We start from the raw sequence: 17,291 nt of genomic DNA, 5'->3' as shown, positions 1-17,291 counted from the left end.
GTCATCGAACTGCTTTGTGGGATGTGCTGAAAGATGTCTGGCAGCCTTTACACAGGCAAAGCGAGTACTACGTAAAGTGGAGGCAGAGTCTGACGTCTTCACAGTGAATTGTGTGTTCGACTCTTCGGCTTTTCAATACTTGCAGACAGCGTTTGGTTAGATCATGAGTTTCAGCAACTTGGGTGCTTTTTGTCAGTGACTAAATATTCAGAGGGACCCACGCAATTGGAAACATCCAAGAGGACACCCATGTATCACCTGATTGTAGAGGACAAATGGTGACAGGCTGGTTGCCCGAGTTAGTGACTCTCAACCACGACCCCCGAGGCCTACTTCATTATGTGGCAGATGCGCAACATTTACACAGATGTGTTTAGACAATTTATATAGTTACGTTAAAACTGGAAGAGGTAGAGGCCCCAGGTCATCCAGATTATGCTGAACCAGGTCAGGTAAGTGATGGGCAGGTGTATTGCCAAGATCATCCAGCAGGTGAAGGTCTAGGCTGAACTCTGCAGGGACCTGAGATGACTGTGATGCCTGCTCCTGGGATGTTGGGCCTTTCTGGCCATGCAACTGCCTGCATAGATGGAAAAAAACAACAACAACAAAAAAAACATGATAGAAATTCAAGGCAACCATAAAGTTTTAAGCCTCTACCCCATTGAATAATCAGCCATGTATAATGAGCCACGCATGGGTGTGTCAGCGATTATTTAAAGAATGGTTCACGTTTTAAGCCCAAGGCGTATCTATGTGCCTCACATGTGCCAGGTATCAGCATCTAGTGAGCCACGACTGACTGTCATTTGAGCCCTATCCAGCCTCAAATGGCTTGTGTCACCGCATATGATCCACGTCAAGCCACATTTGATCCATGCTGTGCCATGTTAACGCAACATTGATGCACGTTTACGCATGGGGTTGGTCCAAACCTTCACCCCTGCCACACTTGGTCCCTTTAAAGTGTGGGTTTTGAATTCACAGTATCCATTCAAGATGTCACATTTTTTAAATGCAGTCCAAAGAAAAAGACGCTGCACTGAGTGAGTGCGCTTCTGCGCCAGGGGATACAAATTCTGACGGGGATAACTTTGGCACAACATTGGCTGCAGTGGTGCACCTCATCTGATTCATTAACAAGATGTTAAATCTATCATAAACATACTTTTGCAGCTAGGAATGAACATGCAACTGTTTTACCAAGCTATTAAAACATTAAAAATAGCTACATTTAAGCTGTTCCAAAATGCGTTCCTCATGGAGCTGGAAACAGGGGGGAACAACATGTCAACATGTCTATTAGACCCCATTCCTACCAGGCTGCTCAAGGAAGCCCTACCATTAATTAATGCTTTGATCTTAAATATGATCAATCTATCTTTATTAGTTGGCTATGTACCACAGGCTTTTAAGGTGGCAGTAATTAAACCATTACTTAAAAAGCCATCACTTGACCCAGCTATCTTAGCTAATTATAGGCCAATCTCCAACCTTCCTTTTCTCTCAAAAATTCTTGAAAGGGTAGTTGTAAAACAGCTAACTGATCATCTGCAGAGGAATGGTCTATTTGAAGAGTTTCAGTCAGGGTTTAGAATTCATCATAGTACAGAAACAGCATTAGTGAAGGTTACAAATGATCTTCTTATGGCCTCAGACAGTGGACTCATCTCTGTGCTTGTTCTGTTAGACTTCAGTGCTGCTTTTGATACTGTTGACCATAAAATTTTATTACAGAGATTAGAGCATGCCATAGGTATTAAAGGCACTGCGCTGCGGTGGTTTGAATCATATTTATCTAATAGATTACAATTTGTTCATGTAAATGGGGAATCTTCTTCACAGACTAAGGTTAATTATGGAGTTCCACAAGGTTCTGTGCTAGGACCAATTTTATTCACTTTATACATGCTTCCCTTAGGTAGTATTATCAGACAGCATTGCTTAAATTTTCATTGTTACGCAGATGATACCCAGCTTTATCTATCCATGAAGCCAGAGGACACACACCAATTAGCTAAACTGCAGGATTGTCTTACAAAGACATGGATGACCTCTAATTTCCTGCTTTTAAACTCAGATAAAACTGAAGTTATTGTACTTGGCCCCACAAATCTTAGAAACATGGTGTCTAACCAGATCCTTACTCTGGATGGCATTACCCTGACCTCTAGTAATACTGTGAGAAATCTTGGAGTCATTTTTGATCAGGATATGTCATTCAATGCGCATATTAAACATGTAGGACTGCTTTTTTGCATTTGAGCAATATCTCTAAAATTAGAAAGGTCTTGTCTCAGAGTGATGCTGAAAAACTAATTCATGCATTTCTTTCCTCTAGGCTGGACTATTGTAATTCATTATTATCAGGTTGTCCTAAAAGTTCCCTGAAAAGCCTTAAGTTAATTCAAAATGCTGCAGCTAGAGTGCTGGCAGGGACTAGAAGGAGAGAGCATATCTCACCCATATTGGCCTCTCTTCATTGGTTTCCTGTTAATTCTAGAATAGAATTTAAAATTCTTCTTCTTACTTATAAGGTATTGAATAATCAGGTCCCATCTTATCTTAGAGACCTCTTAGTACCATATCAGCCCAATAGAGCGCTTTGCTCTCAGACTGCAGGCTTACTTGTAGTTCCTAGGGTTTGTAAGAGTAGAATGGGAGGCAGAGCCTTCAGCTTTCAGGCTCCTCTCCTGTGGAACCAGCTCCCAATTCAGATCAGGGAGACAGACACCCTCTCTACTTTTAAAATTAGGCTTAAAACTTTCCTTTTTGCTAAAGCTTATAGTTAGGGCTGGATCACGTGACCCTGAACCATCCCTTCGTTATGCTGCTATAGACTTAGACTGCTGGGGGGTTCCCATGATGCACTGAGTGTTTCTTTCTCTTTTTGCTCTGTATGTACCACTCTGCATTTAATCATTAGTGATTGATCTCTGCTCCCCTCCACAGCATGTCTTTTTCCTGGTTCTCTCCCTCAGCCCCAGCAGAGGACTGCCCCTCCCTGAGCCTGGTTCTGCTGGAGGTTTCTTCCTGTTAAAAGGGAGTTTTTCATTCCCACTGTTGCCAAGTGCTTGCTCACAGGGGGTCGTTTTGACCATTGGGGTTTTTCCGTGATTATTGTATGGCCTTGCCTTACAATATTCTCTTCTAGTTTATATTTGTTCTTGTTTTGTTATAGTTTCTTTACTCCTTTGACCATGAGATGCTCATTCACGTGCGTGAATGCACCGTCCATGAGAAAATGTGGAGATGTCTGGAGTTATACTTGATGTGGACATGTCCTGTCTCTGGCAATCAGTCTGTGAGCAGGACTTTTATGGACTTTAAACACATTTGTGGTAGAAGAGCAAGGAGCTGCAGCAACAGCTGCAATCAGTATTTTTTCAGTATTTTTTTGAGCGTGTAGTTTTACTGCATTGTGTACATGGTATAAATACAATCCTGCATGATTTATACTGCGGGAACAATGGAACACAGCAGGAATCATAAACTGGTGTCGGGTAATGTTGTATTGTGAGGGTGTGGCTTCCAGTCACGTTGAGTACCGTCGCGCTGCTCTGACTTGCGCTGAAACCACTTAATTTCTGCGTCGAGCACAGAACGCAAAAAAATTAAACATGTTTAATTTTTGCCGTCGAATTTGCTTCATCCTTTGTGCCCCTCGCGCTGTTGTGGCGTTGAGCTCGTCTCAGCACTGAGTTGCTTCCAGGTGGTGTCCTCATGACGACAACTCGAAGCAGCCCCGGTGTGAAAGGGGCTTAACTTGTACACAATCTGCCCCTTGCTGTTGATGCTATATTTTGAACACCTTGAAATTAGCACCACGCTCAGAGATGAGCCTCGTTAACCAAATATACTGCCTCTAAGAGCCTCGGTTCTCCCGCGATGGTTGAATACCTCTTCTCGTAGCGCAACCATTATTTTTTGGTGGGACCAGGGCTTTTAGTAAGCTAACATGACAAAAAGTAAGAACATACAACTTGCACTGCTTTTAATTTTAAATAACTAAAATTACAGTTTTGTAAAAGAAGTAAATAAAACATTTCTTGAGCACTGGCTCACATTTAAAATGAGCTGTGTATGCTAGAAGTGTGCATCACTGCCTCATAATCAAATAATACTATATGCATCTAGATAAACAGGTTACGATAGGATTCAATAACAGCAGTTACAATTAGAAACAACAATCACCAATAAGATGTGTTAAATCACATAGAAATCTGTTTAATGTAGTCAGTCTTTCACAATAAATATGAGTAAGCCAAAAGTGTCACAGTTTACCTTCAAATGAATAGATTTTATGAAAATCAGGGACCTTTATCGGGTTTTTATTACTGTGTTGCAGCATATTTGTGCTGCCTCTGCTTGACTTTTGTTCACCACTGGGGGCAGCACCACACACAATAGCACAAAGAACAGCAACAAAGAAGCCCACTGTTATTCACCTGGCATAAATAGCATAACTTTCCCGTTCTCAACTGATGACAGTACTAACAAACTGAACCACATATACAAGTCCAAGGCGTACATACGGTACATCCAGAAAGTATTCACAGCGCTGCACATTTTGACATTTACTTACAACATTATTCCGTCCTCAAAATGCTACACACAATACCCCATAATGACAATTTGGAAAAGTTTAAGATTTTTGCAAAATTATTAAAAATAAAAAAAAACTAAGAAATCACATGTACACAAGTATTCACAGCATTTGCCCAGAAGCACAAAATTGAGCTCAGGTGCATCCTGTTTCCACTGATGATCCTTGAGATGTTTCTAGAGCTTAATTAGAGTCCACATGGGGCAAATTCAGTTGATTGGACATGATTTGGAAAGACGCACACCTGTCTACATCCCCATTTAACCTGATGGAGCTTGAGGCGTTGTAAAGAGGAATGGGCCTAACTGCCCAAAGACAGGTGTGCCAAGCCAAAGGGTGTTGGAGTTATTCTGTAGATACACTTTTATTTTATCATGCATGTTTCGTGTTCTCTGCTCTGGTAGAATGTAGTTCTCTCTGCTCTGATAAAGTGTATTGTACCGGTGTAATGGGTGAAGGTTACTTAAGATATGTGACATGACGTGTTTCTGCAAGTTGTGGTATCTCTGTGTGCACGCTAAGCTCTTTTTCAGGACATGTGAAGATGACCCAGGCAGGATGCAGCCGTAAGCGGAGCAGTGAGATAAAGAATAGAGAATTGAATGTTCCAACCACAGTGTGATTATGATACATTAGTCCTTGTGTCAGAAGAAGTGTGATTAATCATTAGATGTCTTAAACACATCTTAATCGAGCCCAAGATTAAAAAGGTTCTGAACGTCCTGAATGTATTGTGCAATCAGCGGTTCTGCGGCAACAGCTCACACGCTATCACTCTTCCCCTTAGGAGCTGTACCGCCCATGTATGTAGGGAAGTCCTAAATAAAAAGAGCGGGAGCGCAGGCCAGACTTTAGTGTAGCTTTGGTGTACAGCCTGACTGCACTCCTCGCGAGCTTAAAATTGAATTCTATCTCTCACTTGTTTTATTGCCTGGTTGTCTCTTCCTCTTATCAAAGATACAGTATTCTAAACCCGACAAAGACTGGGGGCTCGTCCGGGATCCCAACAGACCTGACGGTTCCAGCGAGCGTGATCGACACCAGAGAAATCCTTGGCCAAGGTAACTCAGACCCTTTGACGGGACTGGCTCAATCCGTTGGCTGGGATCTGAAAGGTTGACGGGATCACCGAGAGGGAAAGAGACTGACAGGAGTGTGAGTATAGAATTTGATTCTGATAAAATTTTTGTTGTGAATGGTGGCAGTAGGCTGCGTAAAATAGAAATGTTGAAATAGTGAAATAGTGACAGAAAGTCACGGTTAAACAGGGAAATAAGTGCACAGTGAAAAGGCAGTTAAACCTCGCAGGGATGGTGGAGTCCCCTAATGCAGGACATTAGTTAAATTCCACGGGAGGGCGAGCTCCCCTGGCCTAAGAATACGCGTACGGTTATTAAAAGTGTTTCTATGTATTTGTGTAAATAAAATAACTGTGTGTGAGTGTAATAAAAGTGACTGAGTGAGAGTGTAGAGTCACTTCGACTCCCCTCAATGAAAATCTCACAGGAAAGTAAGTAGTAAGTTTTGAGAAGAAGCAAAGGCAAGGCCTTCCCGTGCCCTCCGGGGTGGCGAAAGGGAACGCACTTCTCAGAATAGTTGATTACTACCCTGTGATTATAACACCACCAGTGGATTAGGACCCTGTAGGGGCAAAACCATCACTGGTCTAAAACGTTCTGAAAACACAAAATGGGAAAATCTAACAGTAAAAATGAGAGACCTAAGTCCCGGGACGATCTAAAAACAAAAGATTGGATATACATGAATAAAATTGATCCAAATTCAACAAAACACTTAGATAAGTGGATAAAAGATCATGGATTTGATGGACGCCTGCAGAAAGAGTCATTAACTAAACTAAAGAACAGTATTGAGAAGAAGTGTGGAACAAGTGAAAAAAAAAGAAAAAGAAGGTCAAGGTGAAATTGTAGCATGGGAAAGAAGTTGAGAAACGAAAGAAGGGCCTTAGAGAAGCAAAGGAAAGACAGAAAGAAACAGTAAATGATAAGAAGGAGCAGGGGAACGTGATGTTTCACAGACAAGAAGATAATGAGACAGGGCCTGCGGCTCCAAAAGTAGAAATGGTAGTAAAATTGGATACTACAAAACACAGTCAGCCAGAAGCTAAAATAAAGGAGAATAAACTCTATCCAGATTTACCACAGGGACAACCCCCATCATATGTAGACCCTACACAACACGTCATGAGAACATGATCCAAAACACCAAAAGATGAAGAAAAACAACCTGGACCATCAGCCCCACCGGCTGATCAGGAACCAGGTGGATCAGGAGTCTATCCAATGATTCATGTGGCAAATCCACATACGTTAGGACCAAGAACTATTCTTGTGTACCGAACTTGGACACAAGCAGACGTTAAGGCAGCTGTGGAAGGTGCAACTCCCCCACGAGAAGATATAGCCCAGTACATTATTGACATAGCCGCTTTGGTTAAATCCTACAATCTTAGAGGGGATGAAGTTCAACAAGTCATAATGGCAACTGTGACAAAGGACTGGGCTGATGTAAAAGAAGATTGGGATCCTGCAGAGGCAGACCACACTCCATTAGCCCATGATAGTCAGGAATTGGAAGATCGATTGGCCGCACTATTGCTGAGAATTAAGCAGAAATACCAGCAGAAGTCAAATTACACAGAAATAAATCGCACAAAACAGAAAGATGATGAACCATTCGAAGACTATCGACATCAAATGGAAAAAGTTTTTAAAGTGCACAGTGGTCGTCTACCACTGAAAAATGATAGCGTGTATGAACAACAATTGAAAAATGCACTCCATGCCAACTCCAGATCAGATATCCGAGCATGGGTAGACAAACACATGATAACGCTCCCAACAGCTGGGTTACAAGAGTATGTAGACCACGCCATACACGCAGAAAGAAATCTGAAAACAAAAAAGGCAGCCCGCTACTGTATATACAAATTTGGCCCAGGCCTGGCAGTACTCTTTGGATCTGTTGGAGTTGAGACAAACTGAACAATTATTGGAGGAAGGTCTGATGACCTGTGAAAACAGAGAACATGTAGTAATGATGTCACCTAAAGATCTACACATAACTATGCTATTCACTCCACGAAAGGATGAAAGGTATGGAGCAGGATTTCTGAAAATTCCATCAGAATTACAGACAGTAGCACACCTATACACAGACAGAAAAATCACCTCTGTGTGTAGTGTAGTGCTGACCCAAAGTGCAGACAAATGGTACAGAGGAAAACCTGAGGCTGTGCCGCATATTTCACTGATAAGGGCAGACAGTCCTGGAAGGACCTTGGAAGAATTGTTAAAATAGCTGAGGAAGCAACTGATTGGCATGAAGCAGATGCAATGTCGGTGTGGGATTTCAGTCCATCCACAGGCTTGTATCGGAAATACAAGTTTGTAAGTGCTTGGACGACACCGGTGATACATGAAGTAGATCTGGATGATTGAAATTTAACAACATCTGTGTTGTTGACACAGGAAGATGAGACTTTATTGGCCAAACTGCCTCCTCATCTCTGGGTGAAAGCACCCACAGATGTAGGACTGTTGAAAAATATTCCGCCAGTCAAAATTAAGCCACGATCTGATTGGAGACCACGGATCAAACAATATCCGTTAAAATCTGAAGCAGAAAAAGGAAATGATGACTTTTCTAGGTATCTGTAATTATTGCAGAGCCTGGATTCCATGTTATGCAGAGATGGTGCAGAAATTGCAGGATTTAATACTCTATACCAACGGCTATGACTGACAAAACACAATGGAATAAAGAAGCTGAAGAACAGTTTACAGCTCTTAAACAAGAACTTGTGAGTTCCACAGTATTATCTCTGCCCAATTATGCCAAGCCATTCACTCTCATGGTGGACACAAAACGGGGATTCATGTGTGCAGTCTTGCTACAACAACATGGTAATAAAAATAAACCAGTTGGCTATTATTCCAAACATTTGGATACATTCTTATCGCCTGCCAGACAGACAATGAACCATTAATAGATTCTGACCTTTTATTGGATATGCAAAAACAGGCACCAGCGCAGGAACGACATTTGTGGTTGAAAAATGGGGCAACCCCAAACCCCAAAGGACTTTATTGTATACATAACAAACCCATCCTACCCAAAAGCTTATTCAAAGCAGCTGCAACTGCAACACATGGGTGTGTCGACAGGGGGGATGGTATATATGGTAGACCAATACTTTACTACCTATGGATTTAATTTATACTCAAAAAATTTTTGTAAAGCCTGTGTTACCTGATTGAAACACAACCCACAGGGAAGTATAAGACCCCGGAGAGGGCAATTCCCAAAACCACAGTATCCTTTTCAAATTGTTCATATGGACTTTATTGAACTAAATCGATGTGGACTGAAGGGAAATGCAAAAATATCATCACGTTAAATTGTCATCACAACGGCCATTCCCAATTTGCTTTTACGGGACAGGGAATAAAACTGTAGGTAAAATTAAGAAACGTCTGTGTACCCAAACGTATGTTTTATCAAATAAATTAAGCCTAACCAAAACATAATATGTGGATGGTACTTATCTTCATCACATTGGACGGGGATGTAATTATACAGGCTCCTGTCCATGGGGAACGGATGAAGCATGTGCTTATGTTAGTAAGTTTTTGCTACCACCTGTAAATGGTACTCCAGTGTATGATGACATCTATTGGCTTTGTGGTTCCAGACTGTACATGAGTCTCCCACCAAATTGGGGTGGTGTGTGTGCACCTACCCAGGTGACTGACCATACATATGTGGTAGTGCCAAGGACCTTCACAGAGAAGAATGGCAGCACCAGACGGAGGAGATTGATATACCCAGATGTGTTACCACATGATCACATGTGGGGCTCAGATGTACCAAAGGACCAAAAATTGTGGTCTGTAGGAGATAAAATAGCACATTCATTGTTCCCCTGGATAGGAGTGAAAAAAAAAAAAAATTCATTAATGATTGAAACTCTGAATTATCGATTGGGTCTGTTCATGAATGTAACTGAGAAAATAGTAGCAGCTCAAAACACTGAAATAGATGCTTTACGTACCATGGTGATGCAAAATCGCATGGTTTTAGACTTGCTTACTGGTTCACAGGGAGGAGTTTGTGTTCTGCTGAACACAACATGCTGTACTTTCATCCCAGACTCCATTCATTCAGTGGATGTGCAGGACGCATTGGAAGAGCTGAATAAACTTCGTGATGCAATGCATAAAGACACCCTAGCCGTGAACCGGTGGAATCCCTGGTCGACTTCAGGACCATGGTGGCAGTTACTATTGAAAATGGTGACACCAGTTATTATAGTCCTAATTCAGATTGGACTTTGCATGTGTTGTGTGATCCCTTATATCAAAACAATGGTTGGCAAAATGGTGTCAAATACATTTGTACAGTGTAATCTGGCTTTCCAACAAACTATGCCAAAATATCAACCATTGAAACAGTCAGACCTTAGTGGAGAAAACCATAATGACTGTGCTGAGAATTATGATGATATTGAAAAGCTCACAACTCCAGTTCAAGCTTGAACGTTGACGTGATGAGTTAACACACTCTTAGCCTATGAAGCAGACGACTACGACCACTATCTTCCAGATCTGTTCCCTGATCCAGGTGATTATGGTGAACCTGACGATGACCTCAACACCAACGATAAGACCTCCCAAATGTAAATGTATTCTTACCATTGTTTAATGACCCTGCAGCTGAAAATCTGAATAAGAAGTGGTTGCTTAGTAACAATTGTTTACTTTTAGGTGAAGATGTAATACCGTTGGAATGCATGATAAACAGAGGGGAAATGTTGGAGTTATTCTGTAGATACACTGTTTTATTTTATCATGCATGTTTCGTGTTCTCTGCTCTGGTAGAATGTAGTTCTCTCTGCTCTGATAAAGTGTATTGTACCGGTGTGATGGGTGAAGGTTACTTAAGATATGTGACATGACGTGTTTCTGCAAGTTGTGGTATCTCTGTGTGCACGCTAAGCTCTTTTTCAGGTCAGAAAGGGAATTTATGCTGGGAGGACAGAGGAAGTTGATACGTGTTCAGATACGTGTTGGTTTACGTGTTGGCATCAGAATTTTGGCTCTCTGTTGGGACTGTTTACACAGAGACTGCTACCTGCTGCTTTGGACTTGAATTAACAGTCTTTTTCAAGACTTTTTTTTACCTTTTTACTTTTTTTTACTTTTTTACTGTGCTCCAACGCCTAAGGAAGACCTCTAACGGTCAAAACATTGCGACGGAGCACTTTTATCAGTTAACTTTCATCAGCGTTGGCAAGCTAACTAGCTTGCTAACGCTTTCGTTTTTATTTATTTATTTATTTATTTTTTCCTCTTTTGGCGCTGTTGTCGTGCGTTATCTGTGCTGCTCCACAGCGTGTTTAGTTGATTTTTATTTTATTTTAGCACCGTTGTCGTGCGTTGCCTGTGCTGCTTCATGGCCTGTTTGGTGCCTTGATTGGGGCACTCCTGCTGAATCGCCTTTAAATTATTTACACATTATTCACTTTGTGTGTTTTTAGGAGTCCGCTGGGTTGCGTAGCTACTAGCTCTTAGCCGATTTAGCATGGCGGCTTCTCCTGTCTCTCCCGTACTTTTCTGCTCTGGGTGTGAAATGTTTAGTTATTCCTCGGCCTCCTTTAGCAGTAACGGTACTTGTAATAAGTGCAGCTTATTCGTAGCTTTGGAGGCCAGGCTGGGCGAATTGGAGACTCGGCTCCGCACCGTGGAAAATTCTACAGCTAGCCAGGCCCCTGTAGTCGGTGCGGACCAAGGTAGCTTAGCCGCCGCTAGTTCCCCCCTGGCAGATCCCGGGCAGTCGGGAAAGCAGGCTGACTGGGTGACTGTGAGGAGGAAGCGTAGCCCTAAACAGAAGCCCCGTGTACACCGTCAACCCGTTCACATCTCTAACCGTTTTTCCCCACTCGGCGACACACTCGCCGAGGATCAAACTCTGGTTATTGGCGACTCTGTTTTGAGAAATGTGAAGTTAGCGACACCAGCAACCATTGTCAATTGTCTTCCGGGGGCCAGAGCAGGCGACATCGAAGGACATTTGAAATTGCTGGCTAAGGCTAAGCGTAAATTTGGTAAGATTGTAATTCACGTCGGCAGTAATGACACTCGGTTACGCCAATCGGAGGTCACTAAAATTAACATTAAATCGGTGTGTAACTTTGCAAAAACAATGTCGGACTTTGTAGTTTTCTCTGGGCCCCTCCCCAATCAGACCGGGAGTGACATGTTTAGCCGCATGTTCTCCTTGAATTGCTGGCTGTCTGAGTGGTGTCCAAAAAATGAGGTGGGCTTCATTGATAATTGGCAAAGCTTCTGGGGAAAACCTGGTCTTGTTAGGAGAGACGGCATCCATCCCACTTTAGATGGAGCAGCTCTCATTTCTAGAAATCTGGCCAATTTTCTTGGATCCTCCAAACTGTGACTGTCCAGCGTTGGGACCAGGAGGCAGAGCTGTGGTCTTATACACCTCTCTGCAGCTTCTCTCCCCCTGCCATCCCCTCGTTGCCCCATCCCCGTAGAGACGGTGCCTGCTCCCAGACTACCAATAACCAGCAAAAATCTATTTAAGCATAAAAATTCAAAAAGAAAAAATAATATAGCACCTTCAATTGCACCACAGACTAAAACAGTTAAATGTGGTCTATTAAACATTAGGTCTCTCTCTTCTAAGTCCCTGTTGGTAAATGATATAATAATTGATCAACGTATTGATTTATTCTGCCTTACAGAAACCTGGTTACAGCAGGATGAATATGTTAGTTTAAATGAGTCAACACCCCCGAGTCACACTAACTGTCAGAATGCTCGTAGCACGGGCCGGGGCGGAGGATTAGCAGCAATCTTCCATTCCAGCTTATTAATTAATCAAAAACCTAGACAGAGCTTTAATTCATTTGAAAGCTTGTCTCTTAGTCTTGTCCATCCAAATTGGAAGTCCCAAAAACCAGTTTTATTTGTTATTATCTATCGTCCACCTGGTCGTTACTGTGAGTTTCTCTGTGAATTTTCAGACCTTTTGTCTGACTTAGTGCTTAGCTCAGATAAGATAATTATAGTGGGCGATTTTAATATCCACACAGATGCTGAGAATGACAGCCTCAACACTGCATTTAATCTATTATTAGACTCTATTGGCTTTGCTCAAAAAGTAAATGAGTCCACCCACCACTTTAATCATATCTTAGATCTTGTTCTGACTTATGGTATGGAAATAGAAGACTTAACAGTATTCCCTGAAAACTCCCTTCTGTCTGATCATTTTTTAATAACATTTACCCTGATGGACTACCCTGCAGTGGGGAATAAGTTTCATTACACTAGAAGTCTTTCAGAAAGCGCTGTAACTAGGTTTAAGGATATGATTCCTTCGTTATGTTCTATAATGTCATATACCAACACAGAGCAGAGTAGCTACCTAAACTCTGTAAGGGAGTTAGAGTATCTCGTCAATAGTTTTACATCCTCTTTGAAGACAACTTTGGATGCTGTAGCTCCTCTGAAAAAGAGAGCTTTAAATCAGAAGTGTCTGACTCCGTGGTATAACTCACAAACTCGTAGCTTAAAGCAGATAACCCGTAAGTTGGAGAGGAAATGCCGTCTCACTAATTTAGAAGATCTTCACTTAGCCTGGAAAAAGAGTTTGTTGCTCTATAAAAAAGCCCTCCGTAAAGCTAGGACATCTTTCTACTCATCACTAATTTAAGAAAATAAGAATAACCTCAGGTTTCTTTTCAGCACTGTAGCTAGGCTGACAAAGAGTCAGAGCTCTATTGAGCTGAGTATTCCATTAACTTTAACTAGTAATGACTTCATGACTTTCTTTGCTAACAAAATTTTGACTATTAGAGAAAAAATTACTCATAACCATCCCAAAGATGTATCGTTATCTTTGGCTGCTTTCAGTGATGCCGGTATTTGGTTAGACTCTTTCTCTCCGGTTGTTCTGTCTGAGTTATTTTCATTGGTTGCTTCGTCCAAACCATCAGCATGTTTATTGGACCCCATTCCTGCCAGGCTGCTCAAGGAAGTCTTACCATTATTTAATGCTTCAATCTTAAATATAATCAATCTATCTTTGTTAGTTGGTTATGTACCACAGGTCTTTAAGCTGGCAGTAATTAAACCATTACTTAAAAAGCCATCACTTGACCCAGCTATCTTAGCTAATTATAGGCCAATTTCCAACCTTCCTTTTCTCTCAAAGATTCTTGAGAGGGTAGTTGTAAAACAGCTAACTGATCACCTGCAGAGGAATGGTCTATTTGAAGAGTTTCAGTCAGGTTTTAGAATTCATCATAGTACAGAAACAGCATTAGTGAAGGTTACAAATGATCTTCTTATGGCTTCGGACAGTGGACTTATCTCTGTGCTTGTTCTGTTGGACCTCAGTGCTGCTTTTGATACTGTTGACCATAAAATTTTATTACAGAGATTAGAGCATGTCATAGGTATTAAAGGCACTGCGCTGCGGTGGTTTGAATCATATTTGTCTAATAGATTACAGTTTGTTCATGTAAATGGGGAATCTTCTTCACAGACTAAACTTAATTATGGAGTTCCACAAGGTTCTGTGCTAGGACCAATTTTATTCACTTTATACATGCTTCCCTTAGGCAGTATTATTAGACGGTATTGCTTAAATTTTCATTGTTACGCAGATTATACCCAGCTTTATCTATCCATGAAGCCAGAGGATACACACCAATTAGCTAAACTGCAGGATTGTCTTACAGACATAAAGACATGGATGACCTCTAATTTCCTGCTTTTAAACTCAGATAAAACTGAAGTTATTGTACTTGGCCCCACAAATCTTAGAAGCATGGTGTCTAACCAGATCGTTACTCTGGATGGCATTTCCCTGATCTCTAGTAATACTGTGAGAAATCTTGGGAGTCATTTTTGATCAGGATGTGTCATTCAAAGCGCATATTAAACAAATATGTAGGACTGCCTTTTTGCATTTACGCAATATCTCTAAAATCAGAAAGGTCTTGTCTCAGAGTGATGCTGAAAAACTAATCCATGCATTTATTTCCTCTAGGCTGGACTATTGTAATTCATTATTATCAGGTTGTCCTAAAAGTTCCCTAAAAAGCCTTCAGTTGGTTCAGAATGCTGCAGCTAGAGTACTGACGGGGACTAGCAGGAGAGAGCATATCTCACCCGTGTTGGCCTCTCTTCATTGGCTTCCTGTTAATTCTAGAATAGAATTTAAAATTCTTCTTCTTACTTATAAGGTTTTGAATAATCAGGTCCCATCTTATCTTAGGGACCTCGTAGTACCATATTACCCCATTAGAGCGCTTCGTTCTCAGACTGCGGGCTTACTTGTAGTTCCTTGGGTTTGTAAGAGTAGAATGGGAGGCAGAGCCTTCAGCTTTCAGGCTCCTCTCCTGTGGAACCAGCTCCCAATTCAGATCAGGGAGACAGATACCCTCTCTACTTTTAAGATTAGGCTTAAAACTTTCCTTTTCGCTAAGGCTTATAGTTGGGGCTGGATCGGGTGACCCTGGACCATCCCTTGGTTATGCTGCTTTAGACGTAGATTGTGGGGGGGTTCCCATGATGCACTGTTTCTTTCTCTGTTTGCTCCGTATGCATCACTCTGCATTTAATCATTAGTGATCGATCTCTGCCCCCCTTCACGGCATGTCTTTTTCCTGGTTTTTTCCCTCAGCCCCAACCAGTCTCAGCAGAAGACTGCCCCTCCCTGAGCCTGGTTCTGCTGGAGGTTTCTTCCTGTTAAAAGGGAGTTTTTTCCTTCCCACTGTTGCCAAGTGCTTGCTCATAGGGGGTCGTTTTGACAGTTGGGGTTTTTCATAATTATTGTATGGCCTTGCCTTACAATATGGAGCGCCTTGGGGCAACTGTTTGTTGTGATTTGGCGCTATATAAGAAAAAAAGTTGAGTTGAGTTGATGTGAAGATGACCTAGGCAGGATGCAGCCGTAAGCGGAGCAGTGAGATAAAGAATAGAGAATTGAATGTTCCAACCAGAGTGTGATTATGATACATTAGTCCTTGTGTCAGAAGAAGTGTGATTAATCGTTAGATGTCTTAAACACATCTTAATCGAGCCCAAGATTAAAAAGGTTCTGAACGTCCTGAATGTATTGTGCAATCAGCGGTTCTGCGGCAACAGCTCACGCGCTATCACTCTTCCCCTTAGGAGCTGTACCGCCCATGTATGTAGGGAAGTCCTAAATAAAAAGAGCGGGAGCGCAGGCCAGACTTTAGTGTAGCTTTGGTGTACAGCCTGACTGCACTCCTCGCGAGCTTAAAATTGAATTCCATCTCTCACTTGTTTTATTGCCTGGTTGTCTCTTCCTCTTATCAAAGATACAGTATTCTAAACCCGACAGGTGTGAATAATTATGTACATGCGATTTCTTAGTTTCCTATTTTTTTTAATAAATTTGCAAAATTCACGTCAATATGGAGTGTTGAGAGTAGAATTTTGAGGGAAAAAAATGAATTTACTCCATTTTGGAATAAGGTTGTAACATAAAATGTGGAAAAAAATTGAAGCGCTGTGAATACTTTCTGGATGCACCATACGATTGAAATCAATTATTCCTCAGTTTCCTGGAGGATTTTGTTTTGACAAGATTAATCTTACCTGAGATTCGACAGATCACTTTCAGATGTTTGTCTGTGTAGAAGGCTGGCGTTGACCTGTAAAGGAGGGGCTCTGCTCAGTTTTTCCTCTGTGTTTTTAAGCGGTGGCACAGCCTCCTTGGCAGAACGTTTTATCCTTTCCTCCAGCATGCTCATATCCTTGTCAGACAACTGAAAACAAAAAGTACACTTCAGTGTCTTCTCTGCACACACAGCACGCAACAGTGGAGACGGCTGCAAAATTACAATGTCTGAGAGCTACAACATCTGGAGTTTACATCTGTTTTAAGCAGGATTTTGCAAAAGACTGATAAAGTATTGAAGTACTCTAGTATTCCAATTATCAGGGAACAAAAAAGAAAGCAAATTAAATGAGCGGGACAAAAAGGTTCAACATTACTTACATTGCCAATAAATTTGTAGACCTGTTCACCACAGACATTGTAAGCCACCACTAAGGTGTTTAGGGCGGCGTTCCGAACTGATGTGTCCCTGTCACCAATATGGACTGCGATCTCCTTGAGAGCCTTAGCGGGTGTCGGTTGGCAAACAGACATGCCGCATAGCAAAATCAGACAACCAAGTTCTTCCAGGCACTCTAGGCAAGACAGAGTCAGAGAAAGAAAGAAAGAAAGAAAGGAAAAAAAAAAAAACCTCTGAAAAGAAACAAGCCTTTACATTTTGGGTGAGTATTTTCATATCTTACAGTTTACATTAAAAATACATGGATAACACTATAAAAGTGAAGCATTTCATGTTGTGGTCCAAAGATCAAACAAAAACAAAAATGTTCTAACAAAACTGTTCAATGGTGTACTTAAACAATAAAACTACACCCTTACAAGCATTTGTCTGCTCTTCTACATATTAGCAGACAACTGTGTGTGTATGTGTGTGTCCCTCTCCTGTCCAAAGGGCACCTTGGAAATGAGCCAACTCGGCACACATATACTTTGATATACAGAGAGTGATACAGGTTATTGAGCACTTTAGTAATAATAGTAGCAATAA

The 17,291-nt window shown here is 41.5% G+C and overlaps 1 protein-coding gene across 1 annotated transcript in view; it reads right to left on the bottom strand.

The window, feature by feature from the left end:
- Nucleotides 1–17,291, bottom strand: part of LOC117532118 (cytoskeleton-associated protein 5-like) — a 106,207-nt gene that overhangs the window by 16,207 nt on the left and 72,709 nt on the right. The window contains exons 33-35 of the mRNA XM_034195391.1: nt 16,685–16,878; nt 16,282–16,451; nt 395–580 (exon numbers count right to left, since the gene is read on the bottom strand). Of these exons, the coding sequence (XP_034051282.1) occupies nt 395–580; nt 16,282–16,451; nt 16,685–16,878 (550 nt within the window). The remainder of the gene's footprint in view (nt 1–394; nt 581–16,281; nt 16,452–16,684; nt 16,879–17,291) is intronic.

The sequence above is a fragment of the Thalassophryne amazonica genome, chromosome 2, assembly GCF_902500255.1.
Source record: "Thalassophryne amazonica chromosome 2, fThaAma1.1, whole genome shotgun sequence".
NCBI classification, from domain to species: Eukaryota; Metazoa; Chordata; class Actinopteri; order Batrachoidiformes; family Batrachoididae; genus Thalassophryne; species Thalassophryne amazonica.
Note: the sequence above shows the minus strand (reverse complement) of the source record. Positions and strands in the feature narration are given on the sequence as shown.